At 36.0% G+C, this 20,339-nt stretch overlaps 1 protein-coding gene across 1 annotated transcript in view; it reads right to left on the bottom strand.

Moving 5' to 3' along the window:
• RPS6KC1 (ribosomal protein S6 kinase C1) overlaps positions 1 to 20,339 on the bottom strand; it is a 315,271-nt gene that overhangs the window by 199,093 nt on the left and 95,839 nt on the right. Inside the window, exon 6 of the mRNA XM_007952634.2 lies at positions 16,479 to 16,841. Coding sequence (XP_007950825.1) covers positions 16,479 to 16,841 — 363 coding nt within the window. The remainder of the gene's footprint in view (positions 1 to 16,478; positions 16,842 to 20,339) is intronic.

Below are 20,339 nucleotides of genomic sequence, written 5' to 3' on the forward strand. Positions count from 1 at the left end.
GCGGGATCGGGCAGTGTTTTGTTCTACTGTGCATGGGGTCACTATGAGTCGGAAACAACTCAACGGCACTTAACAACAACAACAACAAAGAGATCAATGTCCCAACCCTGAGAACCTATATATATGTTACATTACGTGGCAAATGGAACTTTGTATATTTGATTAAGCTTAAGACTACTAAGATGGGGTGATTATCCTGGATTGTCTAGGTGGGCTCAACCTAATCACATGCATCCTTAAAACCAGAAAACTTTCCTACAGAAGAATGAGCCAAGAGATGCAATGTTGCTGCTTTGGAAGAAGAGATATCATAAGCCAAGGAATGCATGAATTTTCTAGAAGCTGGAAAAAGCAAGGAAACAGACTCTCCCCAAGGGACTCCAGAAAGGAATACTGCTCTGTTGACACAGTGATTCTAGCCCAGTAAGACTTATATGGGACTCTTAACCCACAGACTATAAAATAATAAATTTATGTTGTGAGTCATTAATTTTGTGGTAATAGCAGAACAGGAAACAAAAACAATGAAATAAAAGAAAACGAAAAATAGAAAATATTTTGAACAGGTAATAATGTAAATATGACATATCAAAACCTATGGAATACAGCTAAAGAAGACTTAGTGGGATATTTGTAATCTATATATAAGAGTCGGTTCCTGGACGGCACATAACAACAAACAACAACATCAACAATAGCTATAGTAGAAGAAAGGGCTGAAAATTCAACGATGTAAGCTTCTAACCTAAAAGAAAAAGAACAGTCAGACTTAAGTAGAAGGAAAGAAATAAAGAAAGTAACAGAAACCTATAAAATAAAAAACATACATAGGAAAAAAACAACAAAAAATCAAAAATTAATTCTTTTTAAAATTAATAAAACTGATAAATGATAGAGAAAATATAGCCAGTATCAGGAAAGAACCAACAGAAATCAAAAAGAAGATATTATAAACATTTCTACAATCAATAAATTTGAAAATGTGAATGAAATGGACAAATTCCTCAAAAAATACAATTTAACAAAGTTGATAAAAGAAAAAACATATGTAATTTTAAATATCCATTAATAAAACCCTTCCCATAAAATTGTTCTTAAATTTGTTACATTTGATAATTATATTATAGGTATATAGAAAAATAACCTTATTTTTGGAGATGTATACTATGTAAGTGTAAAGGTCATGATGTCTGTAATTTACTTCTCAATTTGGCAAAAAAACCTATATATGTATACATACACATATATACATGTGTGTGTATAAATGTGATATATTTATGTGTGTATATACACAAGAGTGTATATGTATACATGTATGAATGTGTGTATATACTACACAAAAATCATAAATATTAGCAATCAAATCCAGTGATATATAAAAAGAATAATGTATTACTACTGAATAAGGTTTGTATCAGGACTGTAAGGGTCAGTGAACATTCAATAAATAATCACGGTGGAATCAAGGTCTGGAGGACAATGGAGGTCACCCAATTTCAATATAAACTCTCAAAAATAAATTACAAAATCAAAACAGCAAGCAAAACCACATATGATCCATGTCTTCAATATTGTTAGGAGATAAAGAACACCATGACCTTCTGATTATCGGTAAACAGAGAAATAAATCAAATTATGCCAGAGCTCCCAGGATCCTACAGTGCAGGCCTATGGATATGGGGGCCACAGGAGAAAAAGCTTAAGAGATTCCTTTAAAAAGAATAGAGGGACATATACAACTTAAACAAAACACAGGAAAAAAAATCATCTCCAGAAAGATTAAGTCCATCTAGACATGTGACTTAGTGATATGGCCTTGGTGACAGAAATGATCGCTGGAGATCGCATGATAGAATTTTGCAAGACCAATGACTTATTCACTGTAAATACTTTTTTTCAACAACACAAACAGAGACTATACATGTGGACTTCACCAGACAGAATACACAGTAATCAGACTGACTACATCTGTGGAAGGAGGCGATGAAAAAACTCAGTATCCTCAGCCACAACAAGGCCAGGGAACTGACTGTGGAACATGCCACAAACTGCTCATAAGCAAGTTCAAGTTAAAGCTAAAGACAATTAAAAGAAGTTCACACGAGCCAAAATATGACTTTGAGTATATTCCTCCTGAGTTTAGAGACCATCTAAAGAATAGATTTGATGCATTGAACACCAATGACTAAAAACCAGAGGAATTATAGGATAACATCAGAAAGTCATCCATGAAGAAAGCAAAAGGTCATTTAAAAAGACAGGGAAGGCAGAAAAGACCAAAATGGATGTCAGAAGAGACTCTGAAACTTGCCCTTGAACAGGGAGTAGCTAAAGCAAATGGAAGAATTGACAGGATAAAAGAGCTGAACAGAAGATCTCAAAGAGCAGATCAAGAAGACAAAGTCAATTATTATAATGAAATGTGCAAAGACCTGGAGTTAGAATACCAAAAGGGAAGAACATGCTCAGCATTTCTCAAGCTGAAAGAACTGAGAAAAAAAAAATGTAAGCCTCGAATTATAATATTGAAAGATTCCATGGGCAATATGTTGAATGACACAGAAAACATCAAAAGAAGATGGATGGGATGCACAGAATCACTGTACCAAAAAGAACTGCTGGACGATCACCCATCCATTTCAAGAGGTGGCATATGATCAAGAACCAATGGTACTAAAGCAAGAAGTCGAAGCTGCACTAAACGAATTGGTGAAAAACAACACTCCAGGAATTAACAGAATACCCATTGAGATGTTTCAACAAACGGATGCTGCACTGGAGGCATTCACTCAGCTATGCCAGGAGATTTGGAAGACAACTACCTGACCAACTGACTGGAAGAGACCCATATTTGCACCAATTCCAAAGAAAGGTGATCCCACAAAACGTGGAAATTACTGAACAATATCATTGATATCACATGCAAGTAAAATCTTACTGAAGATAACTCAAAAACAGATGCAGCAGTATATTGACAGAGAACTTCCAGAAATGCAAGCTGGATTCAGAAGAGGATGTGGAGTGAGCGATGTCATAGCTGATGTCAGATGGATCTTGGCTGAAAGCAAAGAATATCAGAAAGATGTTTACCTGTGTTTTATTGACTATACAAAGGCATTTGACTGTGTGGATCATAAAAAATTGTGGGTAACAGTGAGAAGAATGGGAATTCCAGAACACTTAATTGTACTCATGAGGAACCTGTACATAGACCAGGAGGCTGTCATTTGAACAGAACAAGGAGATACTGCATGGTTTAAAATCAGGAAGGGTGTGTGACAGGGTTGTATCCTTTCACCATACTTTTTCAATCTGTATGCTGAGCAAATAATCTGAGAAGCTGGACTATATGAAGAAGAACATGGCATCAAGATTGGAGGAAAGCTCATTAACAACCTGCATTACGCAGACAACACAACTTTGCTTGCTGCAAGTAAGGATGAGCTGAAGCACTTACTGATGAAGATTAAAGACTATGGTTTGCAATATGGATTACACCTCAATATAAAGAAAAGAAAAATCCTCACAACTGGACCAATAAGCAGAGTCACAATAAATGAAGAAGTTTACTTGGTTCTACACTCAATACCAATGGAAGCAGCAGTCAAGACATCAAAAGATGTATTGTATTGGGCTAATCTGTTACAAAAGACCTCTTTCAAGCACTGAAGAGCAAATATTTCTTCTTGAAGATTAAGATACAGCCTAACTCAAGCCATGGTATTTTCAATCACCTCATATGCATGTGAAAGCTGGTCAATGAATAAGGAAAACCGAAGAAGAGTTGATGCTTTTGAGTTGTGGTGTTGGAGAAGGATGAGGAAAGTACCATGGACTGCTAACTAACAAATCTGTCCTGGAAGAAGTGCAGCCGAAATGCTCCTGGGAAGCAAGAATGGCCAGACTTCGTCTCACCTACTTTGGTCATGTTGTCAGAAGGGACCATTCTTTGGAGAAGGATCTCATGCTTGGTAAAGTAGAGGGTCAACAAAAGAGGGAAAGGCCCTCAGCAAGATGGATTGACATGGTGGCTGCAGCAATGGGCTCAGTTATAGTAGGGATTGTGAGGCTCGCACAGGACTGGGCAGTGTTTCATTCTGTTGTACATAAGGTCGCTATGAGTCATAGACAACTCGACGACACATAACAACAACAAAAACAGGCATTTGACTACTAACCAGAAGGTTAGCGGTTCAAATCCACCAGCCACTCTGTGGAAAGAAGATGGGGCAACCTCCTTCTGTAAAAATTTACCATGTCAGAAATCCAATGGGGGCTGCTATGAGTCAGAATTTACTCAATGGCAGTGGGTTTTAGTTTAAATGTCAAAATACTAAACTCAGAAATTGGGACTTGATAGTTCAAAACACAGGCTATAAACAAGGGGCTTGAAAGTGAGTAGAACCAAAAGTGAGATCTCCAGTAAAGCATTTCTTGGGGGAAGAATCAGGTATAGAGAAAAGGGGTGATGATTCTGGGAGATGGGGTGGTGAAAGTAAATAAGAAAATTGAAAGAGAAAGGTAAGGATCCTACAGAAACAAAAGAGAAAGGAGATACATAAACCCCTCAACCACCATCATCCATAAAACAAGTAGCACAGAAGAAGACTGAACCAACAGAGGGTGCTCTCAAACTAGGACCCCTGTCCATGAATGTAACAGGAGTAGAAAGCTGAAGTGGCCAATCAACACTGTTAGAGATCAGGATAGTAATTACCTTTGGAAAGAGAGTAACTAGAAGAGAATAGGAGGAAACTTCTATGGTGCTGGTCAAGTTGTTTCTTGTTCTTGGTCTTGTTCTATGAACTTTTCTGTACACATAATTATAGTTCAATTAAAATAAACATAAATAGATATGATATCTATTCTCTAGAGAATTACTGCCTAAGAATCACATGAAACAACCAACCATTTTTTAAAAAAGGCAGAGGTGAAAAACATATTAAGTGGCACTGTGACAAAAAACATACTAAGGAAGGCTAAGTAAAGAGATTTTAATTCATTTTGTTTGTTTCTGCCTAATATCCTTCTCTTGTTTTGGTCCACTCCTCCCACAGTCTGTAGTCATGCTGTTCAGTTCACGTGGTCCATTAGGGATAGCTCTGTCCTCCTTCCCAGAGACAAGCAAATAGCCTACTGCTAATTAAGTTACTCCCTAGCTAGAATGACAAAGTTGGGAGTACATGACCCACGCCAGACCAATAGGAGTCCTTCCTGGGGGTTTTAATGGAGTGAGGGAGGGAAATACCCTCCCCTTCTAGGATACTGAGTAAAGAGCTTTTGTAAACCTGAAACTTCTGAGGGTTATCTTTCACACTAGGGCAGTGGTTAAGTGCTCAACTGCTAACAGAAAGGTTAACAGTCTGAACCCCTCAGCCACTCAGCAGGAGAAAGATGGGGCGGTCTGCTTCCATAAATATTTAGAACCTTGGAATATGGGGCAGTTCTACTCTGTCCTAGAGGGTCACTTTGAATCAGAATTGGCTCAACAGCCATGGGATTTTTTTTTTTTGGTATCTTTCACACCATGAAAAAAAATAAAAATCAGAGAAAGGAGATAAGTACAGTGTGTGCATAGAGACAGGAAGACAAAGACCAGGTGACATTACTTGAACATCTGTATCAATCCATAAGTAACCCCTAGGCCAATCATTTATGTGGGCTACAACGCTCTTCTATGTGAGCTTCTTTGAGTTGTCTGGGTTTTTGTTACCCATCACTGAAAACATCCAGACTAACACAAAAAGAAAAAGTGAACTGACTACAGGGTAATTTTAAAAGCAACCCTCTTCTCTTCTGAGAACACCGAGAACAGGTAATCTAAAGCCTTCTCTCTGAACCTATGAAATAGTTCCTTTTGGGTTCACTGAATTAGTAATTGCTTTTTCCTGTTGCAAGCACTACATAGATCGAATGAAGAAAGGAAAAGGCAGAATGGCAATAAGGAGGGGAAGACAGAAGAATAGGCAACATATTCAATTCATTTCAAATCTCTATTTATAAAACCTCCATTTCACTGTTTTAAAATGCTTTTTTCCTACTTAATTTCAAAACAGAAAGATGTAAAAAATTCACAACAAAGGCAATTTAATGGAATTACAGTAAAGAGTACATGTTTTATTATGAAACAAAAAGGTTAGGGAAAAGTATTTCATAACATTAATATTCTGAATTTGTTTAATACAACTCTCCTCTTCAACAAATACCATCTCAACTTTTAGTTTAAGATGGATAATAGGTTCATGATTCAATAAGCCCCTCCTTTCCAATTATATTATGATGATGAACAAAATATTCAAGAGAAAGCAAAAAGGCATAACTGAGTTTAAATACAAAGGGAAGAAAAAATAAAAATCACTGAGGTGAGATTTATTCCAAAAATCCAAAATAGTTCAACATAAGAAAATCAATGTAACACAAAATATCGATAGAATAAAGAAATAAAACAACATGATCATCTCAATCGGAAAAAAATTTTGACAGAATCCATCACCATTTCATGATAAATACAGCGAAAAAACTGGGAATTGAAGAGAACTTCAGGAACGTGATAAAGGCTATCTCTGAAAAACCTACAACTAACACCCTACTTAATGGTGAAACACTAAAAACCTACCCATTAAGATCAGAACAAAACAAGGGCGCCCACTTTCACAATGGTATTCAACACTGTACTGGAATTTCTAGCCAGAAATATTAAACAACAAAAAGCATTCAAATCATACAAGCAGAAATAAAACTATCTCTATTCACTGATGACATGATCCTATGTATTTGTTGTTGTTGTTGTTATGTGCCGTCGAGTTGGCCCCGACTCATAGCGACCCCTCCTTGGGTTTCCGAGGCAGTATCACTACGGAAGTCAGATTGCCCAACCTTCCTTCCGAGGAGTGGCTGGTGGGTTTGAACCGCCAGCCTTCTGGTTAGCAGTCAAGTGCTTTAGCCACTATGCTACCAGAGCTCCCGATCCTATGTATAGAAAATTCAAAGAATATGTATGCAAAAATTTGAACAAATTCAGCAAAGTTGCAAGGTACAACATTTCATATTCTGCAACAAACATATTTCATATATCAATAATGAGAAAAGTGGGGGAAAATTTTTTAAACAATTCTGTTTACAACAGCATCCAAAAGAGTAAAATTACTAAGAATAAATTTAACCAGAAAAGTGAAAGACTTGTACACAGAAAACTACAAAACACTGTTGAAAGACATTAAAGAACATCTGAATAAATGGAAGACATCCAAGTTCATGGATCGGAAGACTTAACATTCTTAAAATAAAAATATTCTCCAAATTGATCTACAGAGTCAATGTAATCTCTATCAAAATTCCCACTGATTTTTTCTTCCCCCCATAGGAATGAGAAAGTCACTCTGCAAATTTGTACAGATTTTTCAAGGGGCCTCAAATACCCAAAACTATTTAAAAAAAAAAAAGTTGGAGGACTCATAGTTCCTCATTTTAAACTTACTACAAAGTTACATGTTCTGTTTACCTAGTGCTGCTCTAACAGAAATATACCACAAATGGGATGGCTTTAACAAACAGAAGTTTATTCTCTTACAGTTTGGAGGCTTTAAGTCTGAGTTCAAAGCGCCAGGCTCTAGGGACTGTGTATAAGGCCCTCAACCTTGGGCTTCAGCTCTGCCTCCTGCTCCTGGCCCACTGAAGCTAGAGGCTTTTCTTCACTCAGACAGCGCTAGCTGATGAGACTGACAAGCCCAAGGTTGACAAATAAAAAGGCATAGTCCCGATGTTACCAAATCACACAGCAGATCATTAATTCAATTCCATCTAAAGTCCCAAGGTCAGCAGAGCATGGCAGGCTGCTGAACAATGACTTGGCTACATGCAAGGTTCAAGTGTGCCATAAGCTAGAGACCATTCCCCAAGGCTTCTCCTTATATACAGGAAGCAGACTACATCCCTAAGGCAGCTACTTATACTAGATTCCACCACGGAGTTGATTATCAGTCTCATCATGATAAATAACTACCACCAGCTTCCCAGCCACTCAACCAGGCCCAGCCAAGTTGACATACAATCTTAACTACCACATTACAATAACTAAATACTTTATTACCAGAAAGATAATAAACATACAGACAAATGGAATAGAATTTGAGAGTCCAGAAATGAACCCATACATCCACGGGCAACTGTTTTTTGACAAGGGTATCAAAACCATTCAATGGGTAAAGAACAGTCTCAACAAAAGATACTGAGATAACTAGATATGCACATTCAAAAGAATGAAGTTGGACCCCTACCTCACACCATATACAAAAAATTAACTCAAAATGGATCAACCATCTAAATGAGTTAAAATTATAAAATTCTTCAAAGACATCAAAAAGATAAATCTTCATGGATTGACAATGGAATTTTAGATATGCCTTCAAAACCATGAGCAATAAGGAGGGAACACTGCAAATAAATAGGGAAGAAAAAAAAAAAAAACTATGAGCAATGAAAGAAAAAATTAGACTTCACCAAAATTGTGCATTAAAGGATATAATCAAGAAAATGATAAGACAACCTACAAAATGAGATGCCTGCAAATCATATATCTGAACTGGATCTAGTATCCAGAATATGTAAAGAATTCTTACAATTCAAAAACAAAAAGACTACCCAACGTAAAAATGTACAAAGGACTTTAATAGACATTTCTCCACACAAGATGGCAATGAGCATAAGAAAACATGCTAGTCATGACAGAAATGCAAATCAAAACCATAACGAGATACCACTTCACACTCACTAAGATTGCTATATCAAAAAACAGAAAAGAACAAGTGTTGTCAAGGATGTGGAGAAAATGGAACCCTAATACATTGCTGATTGGAATGTAAAATGCTGCAGTCACTATGGGAAACAGTTTGGCGTATCTCAGAAAGTTAAACAAAGAATTGACATATGACCCAACAATTCTACTCCTATGACACACTCAAAAGAACTGAAAACAGATACCAACAAATACCTGTACGTGATTGTCCACAGCACTATTCACAATAGTCAATAGGTACAAACAACCCAAAGGTTCATCAACAGATAAAGACATAAACAAATTGTGGTATACCCATATAGTAGAACATTACTTAGCCACAAAAAGGAAAGTATTGGCAGATGATATAATGTGGATGAACCTCAAAAACATTAGTGAGGTGGAAGGAGCTAGATATAATAGGCCACATATTGCAAGATTCCATTTATACAAAATATCCAAAATAAATAAATCCATAGAGACAGCAAACAGAATGTTTTAGAACTACATAGGGATGAGAGTTGGACACCTTTGAGTGAATTACTCACTTTAAATGATTAATTTCATGTTATGTGATTATCACCTCAATTAAAAAAAAAAAAAATCTATAGACCAGAAACAGACCAAAATTACAAGAGAGTGAATCTGTCTAAAGCCACAGGATTGATGTGTTCCATGTCCAGAAACAGCATATATCTGGAGTATTGCTTAAAAGTGTTCCAGGTAAGATGAGAATGGAGAGCTAGGCTCATTTATTAAAGCTAAGCTCATATTATTTAAATATTAAATCATTTATTTATTAGAAAAAGTATGTATTTTGAACTTTAGTACTAACAACTGAAAGGGTAAAAATAAAATCTTTAGTTGCCAAATCTGCACAGGGAAAAAACATGCAAGAAAAACAAAATAGTACATAGAAAATCAAAATAAGATGAATAAAAAAACAAAGCAATATACATCTGTAACTACAATAAATATGAATAAACTCATCTATTAATATACATAGTGCCTAAGGCACTTGACTGCTAACCAGAAGGCTGGTGGTTCAAACCCACCAGCCACTCCTCGGAAGGAAGACGGGGCAATCTACTTCCATAGTGATACTGCCTCGGAAACCCAAGGAAGGGTCGCTATGAGTCAGGTCCGACTCGATGGCACATAACAACAACAACAACATTAATAAACAAAAGGAGCTCGGGTAGCATAGTGTCTAAGGCATTTGACCGCTAACCAGAAGGCTGGTGGTTCAAACCCATCAGCCACTCCTCAGAAGGAAGATTGGGCGATCTACTTCCATAGAGATACCGCCTAGCAAACCTAAGGAGGGGTCCCTATGAATCAGAATCAACGACAGTGAGTTTGGTTTCATTTTAATTAATAAACAAATTATTAGATTGTTTAAAGATTGAATTACATACTGTCTATAGGAGAGATTCATATAAGACAAAACTATTTAACAATGTTGGAGATGAAAGGAAGAAAAAAAATGGACAATTCAAAATACTAATTTAAAATAAGACAAAAATAACTCAAGGCAAACAGCAGTAAAAGGCATAGAGAAATGTCATATAATGATAAAAATAAAAGTTCAATAAAAAGGACTAGTCATACTTAGTAACAAACCTAGACATCTTCTGGGGAGGCATAGTGCTTAAGCACTTAGCTGCTAACCAAAAAGTAAGCAGTTCGAACCCACTAGCCACTCCAAAGAAGAAAGATGTGTCAGTCTGCTTTCATAAAGATCGTAACCTTGACACTCTGTGGGGGAGTTCTACTGTATCCTAAAGGGTCACTATGAATTGGAATGGGAGCTCTGGTAGCGTAGTGCCTAAGGCACTTGACTGCTAACCAGAAAGCTGATGGTTCAAATCCCCCAGCCACTCATTGGAAGAAAGGTTGTACAATCTACTTCCATAGTGATAGTGCCTCAAAAACCTAGGAGGTGTAAGGCCACAGTAAGGAAAAGAGGACGCACAAAAGTGAGGTTAAAGAGAAGTTTTTATTCTGAGTTTCCGGGTGAGGTTTACGGGTCCCAGAGAGGGGCCCGGGCGAGGTTCACGGGTCCCTGAGAGGGGCCCGGGAAGTCGCACTGCTTGGTTGGGGAGGGGAGGGTTTATAGCCTTGTGGAGGACCTAAGCGGGGACACTAAGGAAATAGTGGGGTCCAATCAGCTGTTAGTATGGGTCTACACTTAATTAGCATGAGGGGGCTTCACAAGAGGAAGTTTGCCACTGCATGGGACTTTCCAGTCTGGGCGGGTTCTGTCACCTCTGTTGTCTTATCAGGCTGTCTCATCAGGGCTTGACACCCGGAGGAAGCTGCTAACTGAAATGTTGGTGGCTTGGGTTTGCTTCGGCCTAACAGGAGGGAGGGGTCGCTATGAGTCAGGTCCGACTTGACAGCACATAACAAAAACATGAGTTGGAATTGACTCAACAATGGGTTAGCTTTGGTTTTGATTTGGACATGTTTTCAAACCAAGCCCACAGAATATAAAGCTCAATTTTGAATGGCTCAAAAGGAACCTAGAAGTATATATAGATTAGTGACTTCTCCAAGAATTCTGTTCCTTGTGGGAAAGAATAGTCAAGACCCAATAAGAAATACAGAATAATGTGTTACCTCAGCACACAAGACAGTTTTCAAAATTTGGGTATCCCTGAAAGCCTAACACACATCTGTGCAGGGATAAAAAGTATAAAAAATGGCTTAGTTCACCCAAATCACAATAAAATTAAAAAAAAAACTAGCAACAACGACTCTCCCCAAAAAAACCACCAACAAATACAAAAAAAAAAAAAAAATGGCTTGGTATTTTTCATTATACTATTTAGCAGAATGAAATTGCTAAAGACTTTTTTCCATATCTTAATTGGATATTAAAATAAGAAATATTCTCACTAGTCAAAAATATCAGTAAGATTTTCAAACAAAAATTAAGTACCAATAACATTCAGGAGAGCATCTTTCATTTTAAGTTTCACAACATATACCAAACCAAACATACTGCCACTGAGTGGCACGATCCTTTAGACAGAGTAGAACAGCTCCATAGGGTTTCCAAGGCTGTGAATCTTTACAGAAGCAGATTGTCTTATCTTTTCTCCTGCAGAGCAGTTGGCGGGTTCAAACCACCAACCTTTTGGTTAGCAGGTGAATGTTTTAACCACTAGGGCACCCGAGCTCCTACCATACTATATACAGGAGATTTAAATAGAAACAAAAAAAAATGGGAGGGGTAGGAGGAAGGAGACAGTGAGAGGAGAAAAAAGGGGAAAAAAAGAGCAGTGTTGCATCGGCAACAAGAGAAAAAAGAACAGCTGTAGCTGAGTAAATCCACCAAATATTTTCAACAAGGTATATACTACATACTCGTGGGTCATGTTGTTGTTGTTGTTATGTGCCGTTGAGTCATCTCCAACTCATAGAGACCCCTCCTTTTCCGAAGTAGATTGCCCTATCTTCCAAGGAGTGGCTGGTGGGTTTGAACCACCAACATTCTGGTTAGCAGTCAAGTGCCTTAGGCACTATGCCACCAGAGCTCCCTCATGGGTCATATGTACATGTTATGGAGTTGACAGAAATATCTCATATTTGAAGGGCTGTCACTCAATTTTATTTTACATTTTTACACAAGGTCATTTCATATTATCATATATATTATCATAGTGCCTGTTTTTGTTGTTGTTAAGTGCCATCGAGTCGTTTCCGACTCATAGCGACCCCATGCACAGCAGAACAAAACACTGCCCAATCCCACGCCATAGTGCCTGGTACATACAAATAATAAATGTTTGTTAAGTGATCAATTGGCTGGATAGGTAGTTAAATGGACAAATGGATAGAAGGAAAAAGAATGAATATTCAAAATAAAGTTTAAAAATAATTGATACAGTGATTTGTTACTTCTCTATGTAATAAAAGCTAACCTAATCAGGGGGAATATGTGAGAAGCAGCAAGGCACAAGGGAAAGAAGACAAGATTTGGGCTCAGAAAGATCTCTAAATCCTGGCTTGTGAATCCATGAGCAAAATTTCTATGTGTCTTAGTTTCTTCCACCTATAACATGAGGATTACAATATCTACCTTACAAACACAGCAAACCAGCAAATTTGGCACCTGGAACAAGCTATACAAAACCAGCTCTCAAATAAACTCTGTAATTCCTAATGTAGCCCACAGATGGGTGTTACAAACAATGCTCGCCATCTGGTAGCTTCCTGTTTTAAATAATTATTGTTGCTAACTAGGTGCCAAGCTTTTAAAATCATTATATTAAATGTTTGCACCCTCTAAATTTTGGTGTCCTTTAGAAAGAGCCTAGTATGACCAGTCATAGTTCAGTTGTTTTGGGGAATAAAAATAACTTAAGAAAAACTCCTTTGCACAGTAACAGGCATGTATTAGACTATGAATTTCTGTTGTTATTTAAACATTTTGCTAATACCTTTATGTCATCCATTAGCCACTTTACATGACCGCAACTATTCCATAAGTTCAACTATAAATACAGATTCATCAAGCTACTTCCAGCATTATATAAACAAGATGGGAAATGGAAGGATGACATGTACTGCATATTCTCTTCAAAGATTCAAGTTGATTTGTTTGACCTTGATTTTTGGGCTTTCTCAGCTAAATCTATATACACCTGAGGGAAAGAATGGAAGATACCCTAATTTCAAGAGTCATTTCTAGAATGAGCATATAAGTGTCAGGTTCAAACAGAAAACACAAAGTTACTACTATCAGAGTATGCTTTTTCACTGCTGGATGGAAAAATAGAACTGTTTCTATCGTGTTTTGCATCTAGCCTCAGCTGTGCAAATGGCAGTTAAGGAAGGAAAACATCAGGCCATCTTTATCAGATAAACTCTGACAGAATGAATATTCATTTGGCTGTTAGTAGTGAAATAACGAACTTACCAACTAAAAAGATCCCCTGTATAAATCACTCCTTCATAGCTTTGGAAAAAAAAATTTTCCGGATTAGCAGATATCTAGAAATTATTATTTTATTATAAAGCATGTCAATCCAAATCAAGGTCACAGGTAACAACTGTTAGCAAAAATTAAACTAAAATGACTTACAGGTACAACTGTTTATAGCTATGCCTCAATAACAATTTTGTGACACTAGAACAAACTTTCCCCAAGGAAGCATCTCTTCTGCTCATAAATGTCAAAATCAAGCTCACATGCTACAGCCCCAATTTCCCCACAAATTAAAGGATAATGTCCATCTGTCTGCTAGCTGGTGACTGATACACCTTTAAATAGAATCCACAGACCAGCACTGCTGTGACCTTACATTTGATAGCCAAATGTATAGCCATCAGGATTAAAACTAAGATAATTTTACATACTGGTTGAAAAAAAAAGTCAGAATCAACTCAATGACAATGGGTTTTCTGAGTTTTGGTTTTTTTATGATAGTGGTTTCCACAGTTTATATGAATAAAAATTGATCATATTATGAATACACAATAAAGAACTAAAGGACATTTCATTAATTATTAACTTTTTTAATTTGATGGCATATAACAACAACAAAAAAAAACATTCTGGTCAGAAATGGGTACTGTGGCTTCAGTAAAACAAACATAGTAAATAGAAGAAATAAGATTAGTTTAACTGGTAACATTCCTTAGGGTAGAGTATAGTAGGTTTGGTATCAAGTTCTAATTGAGAATTAATTCAACTCCATAAACAGCAAAGTAACTAACTAAATGATACATTCTTTGTTATTTGTTGACATATATTCGTAAGTCTCATTTTAAAGCAAAGATTTTTATTCTTCTGGTGCCATCAAGTGGTAACATAATGTAGTGCTCTGAGGTTAAATGGGAGTAACTTTTAGACAGAAAAACGTCCCACTGGTGTGTTTTCGTTTACCTCAATTAAATACCAGGTATATTTTAATACATGATTATTTGCTGGGAAAAAAAGCTGGGATGTGTCTGGATATCAAAGCAGATTATTTGTAACTCATACCTATCTTAAACTCCCAAGCCAAAAATGAAATTTTAGACAAAGCACAAAATGAATAGATCTGTAAGATAATAATGCTCTACTTGCATGCAAGCAAGTAAACAATAGCCAATTGACTATGAAACCATTTGAAAAACAAAACTCAGAGCGAAATGCTCTATCAGTCAAACCATGAGAAAAAGTGGCTTCAGAATTAACTTATCAATTAGAAACCTTAAAAGTGATAACTGAATTACGCAACTGTATGGAGAAGACTTAAATTAATGGGAAATTAATATCAGAATCAATTCTTTGAAACTGTGTAATATCAAGTTGTATCATCAACCTCAGTAAGACAATCATCACACCAAAAAAGTAAACAATAGGATTCCAACTTCTCTTATTGCTACACACACAAAGTATTAATAGCTTTTAATCCCCAGGCTCAACAAAATAAGTAGCTAATGTGAGAAACATGAATACCCAGATGGCAGACTGAACACATTTATTTAGCTATGCTTTCTCCTGAAACCCCATAAACATGGCAGTAAAAAACTTCTTTGTATTTATATTTATTCTTTTATAAAAAAAAGGCAAAACCCCACAAGGACAAAGGAATTGGGAGAGAAAACAGCAGCAACAAAATTTTAAAAGAAAGAAAATGGATGAATGGTTACTAACTTGGTAAACTCAAGTTACATGGCACTGTAAAACTCTCCAAAAGTTGAGAAACTGGTAGCACTAGGTAGCTATGGATGTAGGGGTAAAGTCTAAAAACAACAGAATTGGTCAAAATTCCAAATTAAGAAGCAGTTAGGGCCCCTCCCCATGAACGCACACATGCACTCCCTCTTCCACTCTAGACAGCCAAGTGTGCACCCTTATCCCACCTCATTATAAGACTAAGGTTTATACTCTAGGAAGAATAAAATAGAAGACTTCAGGACAACAAGACACCAAGCACAGTGTAGTTAGTAGTACTGAAAATTGTGGTGATCTGAAAGGTCTGACAAGTTGAAGATGACAGAACAACACTGAAAATTATGATGATTTTCTGGAAAGAAACCTATTAGGAGATGTCACATCAACCTTTGATTATTGTGTGCAAAACATCCTATTACTACAGCATGCTTCATTCTACTTTATAAGAAAAAGGCAAATGACTAAAAGAAAAGCTGATGCTTAAAAAAAAGAAAGTATTACTCAAAAACATTCATCTGCATTCACAGCTTATGTCCTATATCATATCAATTGATTAATCAGCTGAGGATCTACTGCAACCAACAAAGAACCGAATAGCAGGCAAAGCCAAAGAAGCCTCGCACTCAGTTTGAAAACCCATTTCATTTTGTATCTGCAGGCTGTCAAGAGTAAATGTGCTAGAGAATCCCTGTGGAAACTTCTGAGAATTGAAGAATGGTGAGCACTATAGCTAAATCAGAAGAAACATAAACTACATTCATAAAAAAGACTTAGTGCCTTGCAGATTTAAAAGAAATCCTGTTTATGTGTATGAACTGCTCAGAGTAAAGAGTTAAATACCTCTGATACTGTCTTACATCTCATGTAACTAAAAGTGTATTTCCATACGTAGGTCATTAAAGCTTCAGTAATTTCTCTTTCTCAGTCTTGTCTCTACATAGGATTATAAAGAAAATAAAGTCATATACAGTTTTTCCCCCAGATACCAACATAAGAACATGCCCAAACACATTAATATAGATAAAATGGTACCTTGAACACCTTCTAGGAGTAAATCAACTCCCTTCCTATAAAAATCTGAAGCAGCTTCATAGTCTTCTTCTTCTTCCTTTTTTAAAGCCAGCTTTATTAATTCTCCTGCTTTCTCCAAATAATCTCTCTTGCCAAGTTTATGTTTTAAACTGCCAGGAAAGAGGCTACGGCTTTCCCGTTCTTCTTCTGTTTTGTTCTGTTCACTGTCAGAAGCAACAGCCCCTAGTGCTGAAGAATCCGAAGAAAGATTGAGACCAAAAGTTCTAATAGGAGAATTTTGATTGGAAGCCATTCCATCATCTAACTCAGCAAGAGAATCCACATCAACAGTAAGAGATATCAGATCACTGTCACTGGAGAAGCCTAGAAATATGATCACAATAGTAAACAGATATTAAATGGAGAATCAGCCAAAAGAACACAAATCATGCTGACTATTCATTTTTCCATACTATCCAAGTCAATTAGGAAGACTGTAACTTACTGATGGAAGCCAATGGCCAGCCATTTGATTCCGCTTAGTTCACTCATTTCTATGCCATTTCTCTATAGCTCTGAAATACCATCTCCTTGCCTTAATTATCAAACTAAAACTGAAGATATGTCTTTATCTGGCCTTGTTTTCCAAAAAAGCCTGAACTACAAGATCTTGTAAACTGTTTATAGAAAGCTGTTGCTATACACACAGCTGCTGTAAACAATAGCAGTAGGGTAAAAGAAAAAGAGTACAAGCTTGGGAGCCAGACAAAATAAAGTGCTTGAAGCCCCGTTCTAAAAACTTCCTGTGTGACCAACAGCAAGTCCCTTAATAATACTACCTATTATGCAGGGCTTTTACATAAGCGATAGAGTTAATGCATATAAAGCAAATAGACTACTGGAACTATTGTAATAATGCCTACACAATGCATACTCACAGGTGTGTTTTATTTTAAAAAGGTATGGTGTGGGAGATATTTTTTAAGGACTGAACTTTAAGAAATTTTGTTTCAGCCTCTTCCACAAGCTTTTAGAGAGAACCTGGGTCTTTATTTGCACCTTAGCTTTCTAACAAAAATGATTAAGAGGTGCTAGTGAAACATTCAGCAGTGAAAAATACTTCTCCCACTCCATACAGCTGACTTCATAATAAATGAGCACGAGCTACAGCAACAGTTATCAAATGTTTTCTTCTCAGAAGCCACTTTAACACTTCTAAAAATGACTGAGGACCCCAAAGAGCTTTGTCATCTAAGAATATAAAACTGAGAACTTTTAAAAATATTAATTCATTTTAAAATAAAATTTTAAAGCCCATCACAACTTAACATAATTTTTATGAAAAATAACTATAGTTTCAAAAAAATATTTAGTAAGAAAAGTAGCATCATTTTACATTTTTTGCAAATCTTATTCATCTTTGGCTTAATAGAAGATGGCTAGATTCTCTTATCTGCTTCTATACTCAATCTGTTGCTAAATATTGAAGGATATGAAGAAAATGTCACACAGATATGTAATTTAAAAAGAGATGGTAAGTATTTTAGCCTTTTCGGATAATTGTAGATACGGTTTGATACAACACCAAAACTCGACAAGTGGTAGTTCCTTAAAGCTTAGTTGTAATGTGGAATATAAAATTCTATCAATAAAATTTTTATATTGTTACATTAAAATTCATTGGTTTGTCTTTGTACTTTGAACAGATATTTTATCAATGCATAGACTTTATAACATCATCCATTGGTAACTCTGAAAATACTGGTTCCCTAAGTTACACAGATTTTCTGAATGTTGACACATTATATAATATCCCCCCCCCAAAAAAAATTGTTAATATCACCTCCATTTCCTCAGAAAATTACTTGAAGTATTAGGAAACTGTCAAGTTTAAAGTGGCAGGTATAAGTTTTCCAAAATCCTGATTTTTAGGTTGAAAGCTCAAATTTTATCATTAGCAACAAATACCGATTTATTTTTCCCTAAAGTGCCAGCCCACTTAATTCACTTTCAAGGAAATATCTGCCAAATATCTGTGTCTGAAAAACAATACTTTGTCTGTTGTTCTTTCAAACAAAATGGTGTTCTGTGAAAAAGCAGCTAGATTAACTTCATGGTTCAAACACCTGTACAAGTGCTTTTCCTCAAGACAATCACAGTAGTTCAGTATATAGAAGTGATTTATATTTACTTCCCATTTCCTAACATAAAATATTAAAAAGACATGTCTCAAAGGTTGAGATGTAATAAAATCTTCATCAAGGACATTCCCAAATGAAACTGGTGCTGGTTTTACTGCAAATATACGCAATGATTAATGGTAGAGTTTGGTGTCACTGTCTTGATTCATGCAAAGGCATAACAATTTCACCCACCTTTGCTTTTACACCATCAGAGCAAATATCAACAAAGCAAAAAAGGCAAATAATGACCTAATGTTATCATCAAAATAGTTTTCACCTTGCAGACCTCAGAAGATCTCAGGGATACCCAAGCGTCTGAAGATCACACTTTGAAAGCCACTGATCAGTATCATTAAATAAGACTGAAAAGATGATTGTGTAGAAAACAGGGTTGGAAACAGCTCAGGAACACTGTGAACACTGACTGCCAATTTTGCCAGAAAAGAAAATACATTAAGGAAAAAATTACTTCCTCAGGATCACATACCAATGAAAATTAAAGGTGAATTAAACTATTCAATTCTAGATCAGAGGTCCACAAACATTTTTATAAATGGCCAGATAGTAAATATTTTAGACTTTATACACAGACCACACAGTCTCAGTCACTACTAAGCAACTCTGCTACTGTAGCATGAAAAAAAAAAAAAAATGCCATAGGCAATACATAAATGATAAGCATGGCTATGTTCCAATAAAACTATATTTATGGACATTGAAATTCAAATTTCATATAATTTTCACATGTCACAAAATAGTATTCTTCTTCTTCTGATTTTTTTTTAACATTTAAAAATGTAATAACCATTCTTAGTTCACAGGCTATACAAAAAAAGGTAGCTGGCTAGATTTGACCTACAGGCCATAGTTTGCTAACCTTTATTATAGAGTCAAATTGCCACTCCATAAGTTTGGGTAAAAACATGTTACTGACAGTTAAACTCAAATTTCAAACCAGCTTTAGACACTAGTACCCTGTCAATATACCCTCATTTTTCAGAGGTTTTTTTTTTCCCCCTATTCCCTAAAATACCCAGAAAAAATAATTTTGTTCTCTAAAAGCAACAAGATTTCATTAAATCCACAATCTTAGGTGAGATTTATTAGACCTAACAAGCCTTTTCTATTCTCTGACCTTTCAATCATACAGCCGATATTTCACACTTAAAATCTTTTACATCAGTCTACAAAGTCACATATCTCCTGTTCTGAGAGGCATATAATTGTATAAGAGATTTCTTTAAACATTCACTTAAAAATCTTTCTCAATTTAAATTTCCTCAAATGGTGCCTTTATGTAACCTGGTCCATCGAAAACTAAAACAAATTAGACAAATTGAGGGGAAAAAATTCTGGTTTATACAGCTAGTCAAAAGAGGAAGGAAATACTATGTTATAGATCTTTTGTCTGCTCTCTGCTGTCTTGTCACTATAACCTTCACACCATATATCACATTGTACTATTTCATGATTTTCCTTTCTAACAAGAACAATAATACTAAAGTGCATGAGGTTAAAGCTATGTGTACTCAGTTTTTTGCTCTCTGACCACAACAACCTAGTGACATAGTCATGCTTCCTCTCACTTCCCAACCTTACTTATTAGTAAAGGGAATCATGATTAAATGAAATTAGATCAGAAAAGCAAGACCATTACAATACTTGGGAAGAAAGTTAGACAGTAAAATAAGTAAATAAA

Source organism: Orycteropus afer, unplaced genomic scaffold (genome assembly GCF_000298275.1).
Source record: "Orycteropus afer afer isolate SDZICR_OR568_19922 unplaced genomic scaffold, OryAfe1.0 scaffold00013, whole genome shotgun sequence".
NCBI classification, from domain to species: domain Eukaryota; kingdom Metazoa; phylum Chordata; class Mammalia; order Tubulidentata; family Orycteropodidae; genus Orycteropus; species Orycteropus afer.